Genomic DNA, 12,038 nt, shown 5'->3' on the forward strand with positions numbered 1-12,038 from the left:
CAGTTGAGCTATGGTTCTCGTCCTATATTCACCACAATAAACTATTTCTGATGGCCGCACCCCAACTCAATTAAGTAGCTGAGAAGGGAGAGGTGAAAATGCAAGACACACTACTTTTGGGGGGGCCATTATTTGAAACAGCTATTTCATCCCACAGCAATAGTGGATATGCTTGATCTCCAGGCTAAAGGTTCTTTGTTCAAATGGACAGAAGACAACTAAAATAGTACTCAGACATTTATTTCAGGTATGCAGTTTACACACATCATTGAGCAAAAGAAAGGAGCAAATATACAAATATTGTAACAAGCGTTACCAAATGACATATCTGGCACTAGTGTTATAAGCAGATTAAAGAAACTGGTGAAGGGAAGTCATGGAAGAGGGCTGCAGCTCACAGCAGCCGTCTTCCCATCCAACCAAACTTTCAGTAGCACCATAAATGGCAATACTTACAAAAAAACACAGAACAAAAATTGGAGGCTATTATGCCAAGGATAAACATTTTTTTTCTTTTGGGGGAGGGGCAGAGGGCACATATCATTATGGATTGTGTAGCAAACATCTAACAGTGCAGGCGCCCGTTTAGCTGAATATCTTCCATAAGGAAGATAACATGGGAAAGCCCCCAAAGCCAGCCAAATTTGAAGCCCAACTTTTGTATATGTGCAAGCTCTGCACTGTGCTTTATTTCTGTGCATGTGACTCGCAAAAGGGATGTCAGAAAAGTTATCCACTAAAAGCCTGAGTGAGTCTTTGGTAGGCTAATACTTCAGTATTATGATACCCATTAATCTACCACAGTCAGTTGATTTTCTGAAGTTTTCCTTTAGCTTCCAAAAAAGGTGGCAAGAGAAAACATTCTGGAAAACTGTACAGTGAAAGCATCAACAGACCAGGCACTTAAACCCCCAGTCTTCTCCAAAGGCACCAAGAATTAAACAGCATAACTGAAGTCTCCTGGGTGAAAGGAGACTATATCAGCTTCACTATAATGGATTACAAATTAAAATGATCTTAAATTTTACAAAAACTTTTATACAGCATATCATAACCTTACCTTCTGCTGTCAGTTGCAAATATAATTAAATTACCCCCACTTGCTTGATAAGGAGACGTCACCTTGCTACCTATCATATATCAAGTACCAGCTTTTCATACTTAAAAGGTATATTAAATGCCATAACCTTGCTCAAAGAATTTTGTGTGTCTCAGCATTGCCTAGAACAGAGTACATTCTGTCCCAGACAATATTAACAGCACTGAAATATTTGGTATGATAAATGCAACTTATTTTTGCTAGGTGCTATTCACCAGAGCATGAAGTTAAGTTACTGCTGGGGGCTTGAAACCACTTACTGAGTTTTTACATGATACCTATTAACAAGTGGTCACTTGCGCAATTGACACGAGTCAGCTTTTGCCCCTACCCAAATGCAGACCTTCAGCAAAGTTATGGCAATAATACAAAACATCAACATATTCATTTCTTTGTAATGCACTTGTTTACACCTTCATGTCACTTCACATAGTTCTGCAACAGAGTTCCACGCAAAGCGTTCTGCCTTAACAGAGAGATATATAAAATGTAAATTGCATTGAAGCTTTGCTTCTGATGGCCGCTGAAAGCTACCTGACCAGCTAACAGAAAAGGGCTCTTTCGTGGTAAATACATTTCTGCAGCACTTACAGGTTTAAATCTCAGTCTGAATTGCAGAGTTTAACTCCACAGCATGCTGTGAATGGTTGTTGTTTGCTTCTTTCAGTGTTTCACCAGTACCCATATCTGCAACACTTGAAGTCCCATTATAAACACATTCTTCAGCAATGTAACTCAGCTGTGGAGCCTCTGAGTTTGGAGCAGCTGGAATCAGCAACGAATTGCCACTTTGGTGTGGAGAGTTTTCTAAACGGTCATTTTCTACCTCTGGGAGAATGTTAACTGTGGTAAACCGGGTATGATAATCGCTGGAACCATGGCTACATGAGGTTTTCATACTCTCCATATCAGAGCAACTAAACTCAGAAAAATGACTTGAGTGGGAATCAGCTACAGATGGGATACTGTCACTGAGAGAGGGAGAGTCAAATTCACTGGAGTTTGTGCTTTGTTGCTCTAATAACTGAGCATCCATGTCCTCTCTGGTCTCATTTATCTTCATGCTACTCTTTTTTCTTAGTTTACCTTTGCATTTTTTCCCTGCCGATGCATCTTTGGACCACTTGGCGGCACTAGATTTGTTTTCTGACAAGCAGGCTGACGAACAACCAGCATTACTTTGACCTGCAGAACTACCATCGTCAACACTACTGCTGCCACTGTTGTGTCTGAATTTTGTGGGCTTTGATTCAATGTCTACTTGTACCTCCATACTGCTGCTATCTCTAGAAAGGGTAGAAGAGACAAGTATTCATTAAAAATGTTTCAATTTGTGAAATTAAAAATGGAAAAATGCAATTTAAAAGCATTTTAACACAATTAAATACAGCTTCAGAAAAAATGGTACTAAAAGCGTGGTGACTAATTCTGCTAATATTGCCTTTAATAAAATGATGCACTGTAATACAATACAAACACAACTATTTCAGGTGCTGAAACATTGCCTCTATTTATCTCTAAAAAGGTAAAGGGACCCCTGACCATTAGGTCCAGTCGTGACAGACTTTGGGGTTGCACTATTGGCCGAGGGAGCCAGTGTACAACTTCCAGGTCATGTGGCCAGCATGACAAAGCCGCTTCTGGCGAACCAGAGCAGCACATGGAAACGGCGTTTACCTTCCCGCTTGGAGCAGTACCTATTTATCTACTTGCACTTTGACGTGCTTTCGAACTGCTAGGTTGACAGGAGCTGGGACCGAGCAACAGGAGCTCAACCCGTTGCAGGGATTTGAACCGCCAACCTTCTGATTGGCAAGCCCTAGGCTCTGTGGTTTAACCCACAGCGCCACCTGCGCTACCCATCCTTTTAAGGAAAAATGAGCCACTATTACTCAAATATACGTTTATTTTCTTTCTTTTTTTAGAACTGCAGATATAAAGCCTTGTGAACTGCAACTGATTTATTTGTTGAAACTCTGCTTTAAGAAAATAATTAACACAACAGATTTCTCACTGGACCTATCTTCACTGCTCACTTCATGGATCAGTTGCAGTAGGGTTTTGCCTTAGCAGTTCTTGTCACAATCCATTTTAGTCCTTGAAGTGTCATAGGACTTTCCACTGCTTTTAGTACACATATCTAAAAAGCACATTATGAGAATTCCTTCCTAACTTTAATGTGCCACAGATGCACAAGCATACATTCCAGAGGCCCACCACCATTTGTAAAAAACATCCAGAAAGAAAACCATATAGGGTTCGATCCAGACATGCCAAATGGAAAAGGGTGAGGGGCAACTTTCAGCAATTCCTCCTTCCTCCTGCAGCCTGCCAAGAGTCAGAGGACTACCTGGAGGCATTGGGGGGGGGGGGCTGCAGGAAGAATTGGTGGAAATCACTGCTCCTGTCCAGCAGGAAGTCTCTACAAGACCTCAGTCCTTTCTGTGAATGGAATAAGTCAGAAATTCACAGGATAGCCAAGCTGGATCTACCTTTACCAAGCTTTGCAAACTGTGGGAGGTGGGGAGATTATAAAGACATCTCACACCAGTTTGTCAATAAAAAATAAATGTGCAAATTTAATTCTTAAAACCAAGCCAGGAAAAAAATTCTGCCAAGAGCTTTTATTCCAAGGCAAAACAGATGCACTAAGTGGATAGTGAAGACTTTAGATAGTTCTAGCAAGAAATCTGATTGACAAAGTTACTTCATAAAAGCAGAGATCCAAAGTTTTTTTTTAAAAAAATGAATGTAACAAGGTTTTGTATCTGCAGGTCAAGAAAATTATATTTAGTAATAGCAGCTCAAACCAAGAAGAAACTAAAAATCCCATCACCTCCCTGGCTCTGAAGGACTGAACTTCAGAAGGGCGTGGCAGAAATCTTCAGAAGGGTGGGGCAGAAATTGGATAATAAATAAATAATATTGTTACATCCAACAACAATCATACCAGCAATTTCAAAGAAGGGGAATTCATTAATGCTGCTTTTGCAGACTTCAAGGTATGCATATTAAATACTACATCATTCAATTAACAGAGTTGAATAAGCTGCATTTCTATTCACATTTCCACTACTTAATTCTTACCTGTCCAATGGGATATATGCATTTAAAATGGATCCAGCCATCGCTTTGGTGCTGGCATTGTCACTAACTGTTCCTAAACTAACGGTGCCAGACTCTCCACTCAAACTGCACCTTTCCTTCTGCACGTCTGCTTGAACTTCCAACCTTGGGGAGAAATTCAATTTTAGTTCTGTTATTATCTTTCAGCTTTCATATCACTTGGGAGTCTTTTAGAAGCTTCTGCTTGCAAGCTACTCACAGGCATGTGGCCAGAGCATGAGACTCTTAATCTCAGGGTCGTGGGTTTGAGCCCCACAATGGGTTGGATGATATGATCATGGTCCTTTCCAACTCTACAATACTATGATTCTATTATCTAGTTGGCTACTATCAGAACAAAAGCTTCCCAGACTACAAAAGACCCATGTTTAGACAATATTTTCCTGTTGTCCCTGAAGCCATACACATGGTAGAAGGCAGAACTCCTTATGCTATTTTGGTACATTGCTCACTGTAGTTGAGACAGAAAACCAACTACAGAATAATAGCACTATTTGGAAAGGGGGGGGAGCAGAACATATCATTTATTATGAGCCCAACTCATTTCAGAAAAGAAATCTTCTCTCAAAGTCCCCACTTTTTAGCAACAGTTCTGACACACCAAACACATTGCACTAAATTCTGTTGCCAGAAACTTTCAAAGTGGCCTATGTAATTTGTAGCACCTGAACTTCCTTCCCTTCCTTTAACCGTAATTGAGTAACCGAGAAATCAGGGATCAGAATTCTTCTTTAATCCATGTAAACAAAGTAACTGTTTTGGACTACATAAAATAAAAATAAAAAAGTATCACATCAGAATGTACAACATGAAAAAGTTCATCCTCTCAGAGCTAATTGTAGTTTGTATACAAAAGCAGACACAAAAGCTGAACTTTGGACACAAATTATCTTACCTGTTAAAACAGTTGACCATTGCACTTCCCGACAGACTCCCCGTTATACTGGCTCCAGCCAGGGCCATAGTGCTGGCAGTTTCACTCAGATTGTCTCGAATTGCTCCCATTCTGTCCATATGGCTACCACTTGCACTCAGGCTTCCAGTCAATCCTCCAACACTTTCTTCCCCTATGCTGGGGTTATTACGTGCCTCTGCTACTGATGTGGTATCTAAATATGAAAAGGGGTGGTACTTAAAATTAATAGGAAAAGCATTTAACTGAAACTCCTTCAATGTAGAGAAAGACATTGCTCTTGCAAAAGCTGGAACAGTGACTACTAGGGTTGCTGCTAAGCTTTTCCATGTGCCCTAAGAATCTGGGTTAGTGCTGGTCCTAGACTGATATAACTACAATGTCTGCAAGAAGAGAGCATGTATATCATCTATCAACTGAAGACACTGAGAAGAGACTGGAACAAACTTACCTACTGCTGCATTTGTTCCACCAACAGTTATATCATTTTCATCATCAAATTCTATTCTGACACCCTTTCCATTGCCAGCCGATACACCGCAACCTCCGCTTCGGCAGAGAGAGATAGGAACTACTCCATACACATAGGCCAACATAATAGGGACACCAATTCCTGCAATGAAAATGTAGAACACTATAATCAGTACAGAGTTGTCATGTTGTATGATATATATGTCTGTCTGTCTGTCTGTCTGTCTGTCTGTCTCACTCTCTCTCTCTCTCTCTCACACACACACACACACACAAGAGAGAGATCACTATATATCTCCTTATTGTACAATTTAATAGGCTATCACAAAAAGTGGCAAAGAAAAGAAAATCTGTATTACTACTATAAACACCTCCTGATGCCAGGAGTTTCCATGTGACACTGAGATCCTCTGCTTCTAATGCCTCACCCATTCATTTCAACTGATGAATCAGGTCTGTTTGTACACTGTTTTGTACCACTGGGTGTGTGGTTCTTCCACTGGAATTGATGGGGCTTGATCCCAGGGCTCACATACATATTGGAACACACACACAGGTATCTTGTACTGAGGCCCTAGTTTTCAGAGAGAATCTTACCAAACCTACAATAATTGGGAAGAGTGCTTAGGCACAGGGATTGTTTCAGCTCCACATACTTTTATAAGCTAGTAATGAATTTTTGAAAAATAGGGTTCAGAGCTGTAAAATGAACTGCTAGCAGCATCGATAATATCAATTCTTTACGCCTCACCTTTACAGCAAAGTGTAAACAAAGCTTTTTATAAACCAGTACAAATAACTAATTCTGAAAGGGCTTTCCTGATATTTAGGTAAAGGGACCCCTGACTGTTAGGTCTAGTCGCTGACGACTCTGGGGTTGCAGCGCTCATCTCGCTTTATTGGCCCGAGGGAACCGGCATACAACTTCCGGGTCATGTGGCCAGCATGACTAAGCCACTTCTGGCGAACCAGAGCAGCACACAGAAACGCCGTTTACCTTCCCACTGTAGCGGTACCTATTTATCTACTTGTACTTTGACGTGCTTTCAAACTGCTAGGTTGGCAGGAGCAGGGACTGAACAACAGGAGCTCATCCTGTCGCGGGGATTCAAACCCCCGACCTTCTGATCAGCAAGCCCTAGGCTCTGTGGATTAGACCACAGCACCACCTGCTGCACCTTTTTATCTGCACCTTTACTTACCAACAGTTACTGCAGCTACAACAGGTGAAACAATTACAGACAAGGTTACGCCACCTGCAATGGCCAAGTTCCTCTTGTGCTTTGAAATGTCTTTACCTTCATAGCGATTGTGAATCTTTAAGAAAAAAGAGCACTTCAGAATGCATCACACATCACATGGAGTGCTACAAACTTTGTTTTTATTTTGAGCTGCCTTTTCTTAAATGAAGCATCTTAATGCTACAGTTTTATAGACAGAAACTGTTTGCAAATATTACTAGCTTATTTAATTCTATGCTGCTGCATTATACGTTTTTTTAAAAAGTGTTTTTAAAAAATCATAAATTTTTCCTATTTCTAGGTACATTTTATTTCTTTATGCAAGTTGACTAAAGGCAGTATATACATATATATTAACTGTAATATCTTAAAGAGAGCCAGTGTGGTGTAGTGGTTAAGAGCAGTAGACTCGTAATGCCTTGAGTGATTCAGGTAGTGATAAAGCGGGATATCAAATTCCAAACTTAAAGTACATGTTGCTGTGTGAACAGGCCTTAAATATGTGTGCAAAAGTATCTAAGTCCTATGTAACTGAAGACTCTAAACACACACAGTCACCTTACCTTACGTCCCACATATACGGGTATTCCAATAATCATAGCTGGAATAGCAATGCCTGCTATTAAGGCGATTCCTACAGGTGCACCCACAAGCGTCCCTAGTTGCCACAGTATTTTCTTCTTCCGACTCCATGGTTTTTTCCCCCAGAATGTACAACCTGATGGACTGTTTGAAGAAATTTTCCATAAGTAAGGCAAACTTAAGACTCACAGTGAATAGTCTTAACTAACCATCAGTTTTATAAGAACCTTATCTAACAGAGAGAGCAAGTATCCTTGAATCTGCAATCCTGCTAAAAGTGTTAACATAATGTAACATTTCAGGTTGTGGGGAAAGTAATCTGAAACTAATATAGTACCAGACCAGCAGTACAACATTTATATCCAGTGCATTTTCTTTTTGGTTCCATCAGATCATGGCTCTTCCCAGGGCTGATGCTAAAATGTGCAACTCAGGGATTGGAACAAAGTTTATCCAACTACGTTTTAAATGAACCTATTTACTATGAATGGGGAAATATTTAGGTAAAGGGACCCCTGACCATTAGGTCCAGTCGTGACCGACTCTGGGGTTGCGCGCTCATCTCGCATTATTGGCCGAGGGAGCCGGCGTATAGCTTCCAGGTCATGTGGCCAGCATGACAAAGCCGCTTCTGGCAAACCAGAGCAGCACATGGAAACGCCGTTTACCTTCCCGCTGTAGCGGTTCCTATTTATCTACTTGCATTTTGATGTGTTTTTGAACTGCTAGGTTGGCAGGAGCTGGGACCAAGCAACGGGAGCTCACCCCGTCACAGGGATTCGAACCGCTGACCTTCTGATCAGCAAGCCCTAGGCTCAGTGGTTTAACCACAGCGCCACCTGGGTCCCTGGGGAAATATTTACCTTCCTCAAATTTAACTGAAACTTCTTTCAAGTTTTGTCTTTCTTCAGGAATTGTGTGTTTTACTTAAGCAAAAGCTCTAAGGCAGGCATCCCCAAACTGCGGTCCTCCAGATGTTTTGGCCTACAACTCCCATGATCCCTAGCTAACAGGACCAGTGGTCAGGGAAGATGGGAATTGTAGTCCAAAACACCTGGAGGGCCGAAGTTTGGGGGTGCCTGCTCTAAGGCCTGTTGATGAAGTGGTATGGCAGCAGCTGTCCCACTTGTTCTGAACACAGCTAGACACAATAACAAACAGAATGTCCTCTTTACAAAAGGCTTCTCCAAGCATGTGGGACATATGATGGGAGGTGGGGATTGTTGTGATAAATTTGATTCCGTTGCTATCTTTCCGAGTGAAATTTACTGCAGGAAGTCCATTTTATAATCTCCCACAATAAAATAAGTCCAATGTCACTTTATCATATTCTGAAGAGAGCTTCAGTGTGCATCAAGCTATAGAAAGTAGGGCACTTCCTGTAGTTGACACCCATACAATGGAAAGTCCTGCCTTATCTAATGTCAGTAAACTCCCTCTCAAACCATTTTTATATATACAGTGATACCTCGGGTTATGGAAGTAATCCGTTTTGGGGGTTCATTCTCAACCCGAAATTTATGCAACTAGAGGCGCCGCTTCTGCGCATGCGTGAGCAGCGATAGACCGCTTCTGTGCATGCGCACGCCATGGAGATGTTCCAGTACATCTGGGTTTGCCGCGGCCATAACCCAAAGATTCCATAACCTGGAGGTTACACAACACAAAGTACCACTGTATATAAAATCTAACCAGGTATGAAAATAGAATTCTACCTCAAACTAAAGACTACATCAAACGTGCATGATCAAAACAAATGTCACTAGTTCCGTCATGCATTCATTCATTTTAAAGGATTTATAGCCTAACCTGCTGTTAATTAGTGGGGTACAACACGAACTCTTTCAATACATACCTTAAATAATGCAAGTCTGAAATCTCCTTCATGCATAACCAACAGAATTCACATCCACAGACCGCACATGTCATATGATTGCAGCTTCCATCATTCATCTTTATTATATAAGCAGCACAGCGTGGGCATGGCTTTATGTCATCAGCTGTTTAAAAAGAAACTCAATGAACATGCTATGCTGCTTATGAGAACAAAAAACACTGAAAATTATGTCTGGAAATGTTTGAAAATTTTAACTGGTTGCAACCAATTCTAAGTTCAGCCTAACTTAATAAATAATGAATCTAAAGGGGGGGGGATTTAACTGGAGAACCCCGAGATCTGTGTATGTATACAAAATTAATAAATAATAACAGGTACATGCAGGTACCATTTACATAATTTTTGTGCAATGAGCTAGCTCAGTTGCTTCAGCCCATCGTTTGCAGTCAGCAAGGAAAGTCAGCAATGTTTGGACACCTGGGATCCTAAAGAACTTCTGTTTTCTTCTCACCTTTAGTGAATTATTCCTACATCTGTCTTATTTCAAGTACTGTAGTCAATAGTTTGGCCCCTTTTTCCCATGGCAACCAGGATACATCTATCCTATGAATAGTTACTCTCTAGAAGTTATTTCTGCAACTACTAGTACACAGTAAGCATGGGTGGAAGCTAAATAATCCCTTTCCCATATGGCAAATGCAAAACATGAACACTTTGGAAAGTGGCTTAGGCGTGTCTCTTGCAGTGCAGGAACACTCCAGGTACTCATTAAGAATTCAATGTACACTTAACTTACAGTTCAACAATACCCATGCCTCCTTCAAATGTAGTCTCTGTGCTTAATGGGGCTTACTCCCAGGTACCGGTAAGTGGATACAAAATAGCAGCCTTGGCTTTGGTTTAGAATTTGACACTGGGGGAAATGGGTGTTTTGTGCCTTTAACAGTTGCCTCTCCACAATCAAGACCAACAGGACACAGATCTTCCCATGATAAACATGAGGTTGAGGAGGTTGACTATGTTCTCTTATTTTGTGTTATACCATGCTCCTATGGCAGCCATTTTGTGGCAAAACATGTCCACTGGCATGGGCGTAGCCAGGATTTTTCTTAGGAGGGGTAGGCCTTTTGTTAGGGAGGCAGAACCTCAGTTAGCTACCGTGTGTATTTTTATTATACTCTAAAGGCGATGCCAACTCCTTCCCCTTGCCCAAGATTCTGATGAGGTTTCTGGCCGTCCAGTGTGAAATAAGTTCACTGACAAAGCAAGGCATTATGTGCAGTCAGTCCTCTTTGCACAGGTTACCAAGGAGCATATTATTATCATCATAGGTGAGTCAACAGATAGCCTGTTTTCTCTTCATATTGTATCAATCTTTTACCTTTAAAACAGGTAGGCATGGTTATCAGCTGCAGAAGTATAAGCACAGGGGAAGTTTTTTAAAATAATAATAATAATCTAGTACTGTATAGTAAGCTCTGTCCTTCACTTTCTACTTAAGTCATTGCTTATATATTGAAAAGTAATCATATAAAACAAAATAATTCATGAATAGAATCTCAAACAAAGACAATCATGAAAATGTCTAGTTTCACTGCACTGTGATCCTTGGATGAAGTACGGTATAAAAACTTATTAAACAACAACAGCAGCAGCAACAATGATATTGGTTAACCTTTCTTTATAAACATCAATAATCACTGAACAAAACAGTTATCTGATAGTTTAAAATGTTTTAAAGACACCTAGTATTTCAGGTAATAAATACCTGCTGCTCCAGACTCCTGGCTGTAGCTAATGGACGAAGAACGAATTGTTCGCAAGCGTAGACTCTGGGCTCTCTCCTGGCGAGCAGCATCACAAGTCTGGTTGGGATGCCAAATTTGTTTACAATGATAGCAAAATTCAGTTCCACAGCCTTCACGTCCACATGTAAGTTTAGGACAGCTTGCACAGCCAAAAGCGATTACAGCATACCTTAAAATGTTCAAGAATAAGTAGGAGGAAGATTGTTATTCTCAGTACAGCACAGTGGCAAGCAGAAGAGCTGACTTTGGGGTATAAATTAAGAAATATCCCTTATTCTGGAAACAAAACTGCATTGTCATTGTGATCTAGCTAACCCACAGCACAAAACTCTGAAGTTCTGAACCTAACAATCTAAGTCCTTAAGTATTTCACAGTCTGTGTAGCATGTACTCTTTTATCTAAGTCCCATGTTTAACAATAAGAATGGTACATGCTAGAGTCCCACATTTCTAAATGCCTGGTGCTGACCTCAAGCCATCTATAATAATGGTGTTATTTTTGAAGGTCTTTCAAAGTTGCACACATTTTAGTGGTTAAGTTAGCCCAAATAGACTGTGTAATTGTCATATTGCAGCTTGCAGTTGCTTGTGTTCAGTGAAGCCCACAGTAAGGTAAAGGTAAAGGAACCCCTGACCATTAGGTCCAGTTGCGGACGACTCTGGGGTTGCGGCGCTCATCTCGCTTTACTGCCCGAGGGAGCCGGCGTACAGCTTCCGGGTCATGTGGCCAGCATGACTAAGCCGCTTCTGGCAAAAGTAGAGCAGCGCACGGAAACGCCGCAGTACCTATTTATCTACTTGCACTTTGATGTGCTTTTGAACTGCTAGGTTGGCAGGAGCTGGGACCGAGCAATGGGAGCTCACCCCGTCGCGGGGATTCTAACCGCCGACCTTCTGATCGGCAAGCCCTAGGCTCTGTGGTTTAACCCACAGCGCCACCTGCATCCCACAGTAGACACTA

General features: G+C 41.2%; 1 protein-coding gene across 3 annotated transcripts in view; it reads right to left on the bottom strand.

Moving 5' to 3' along the window:
- Window positions 1-224: 224 nt before the first annotated feature.
- RNF19A (ring finger protein 19A, RBR E3 ubiquitin protein ligase) overlaps window positions 225-12,038 on the bottom strand; it is a 38,126-nt gene continuing 26,312 nt past the window's right edge. For all 3 annotated transcript variants that reach the window (XM_035124674.3, XM_035124679.3, XM_088675744.1), the window contains 8 exons: window positions 11,038-11,246; window positions 9,288-9,432; window positions 7,414-7,576; window positions 6,812-6,926; window positions 5,590-5,751; window positions 5,121-5,334; window positions 4,187-4,330; window positions 225-2,385 (listed from right to left, as the gene is read on the bottom strand). In XM_035124674.3, the coding sequence (XP_034980565.1) occupies window positions 1,695-2,385; window positions 4,187-4,330; window positions 5,121-5,334; window positions 5,590-5,751; window positions 6,812-6,926; window positions 7,414-7,576; window positions 9,288-9,432; window positions 11,038-11,246 (1,843 nt within the window). In that variant the 3' untranslated portion in view covers window positions 225-1,694. The remainder of the gene's footprint in view (window positions 2,386-4,186; window positions 4,331-5,120; window positions 5,335-5,589; window positions 5,752-6,811; window positions 6,927-7,413; window positions 7,577-9,287; window positions 9,433-11,037; window positions 11,247-12,038) is intronic.

The sequence above is a fragment of the Zootoca vivipara genome, chromosome 8, assembly GCF_965207765.1.
Source record: "Zootoca vivipara chromosome 8, rZooViv2.hap1.1, whole genome shotgun sequence".
In the NCBI taxonomy this organism is placed as follows: Eukaryota; Metazoa; Chordata; class Lepidosauria; order Squamata; family Lacertidae; genus Zootoca; species Zootoca vivipara.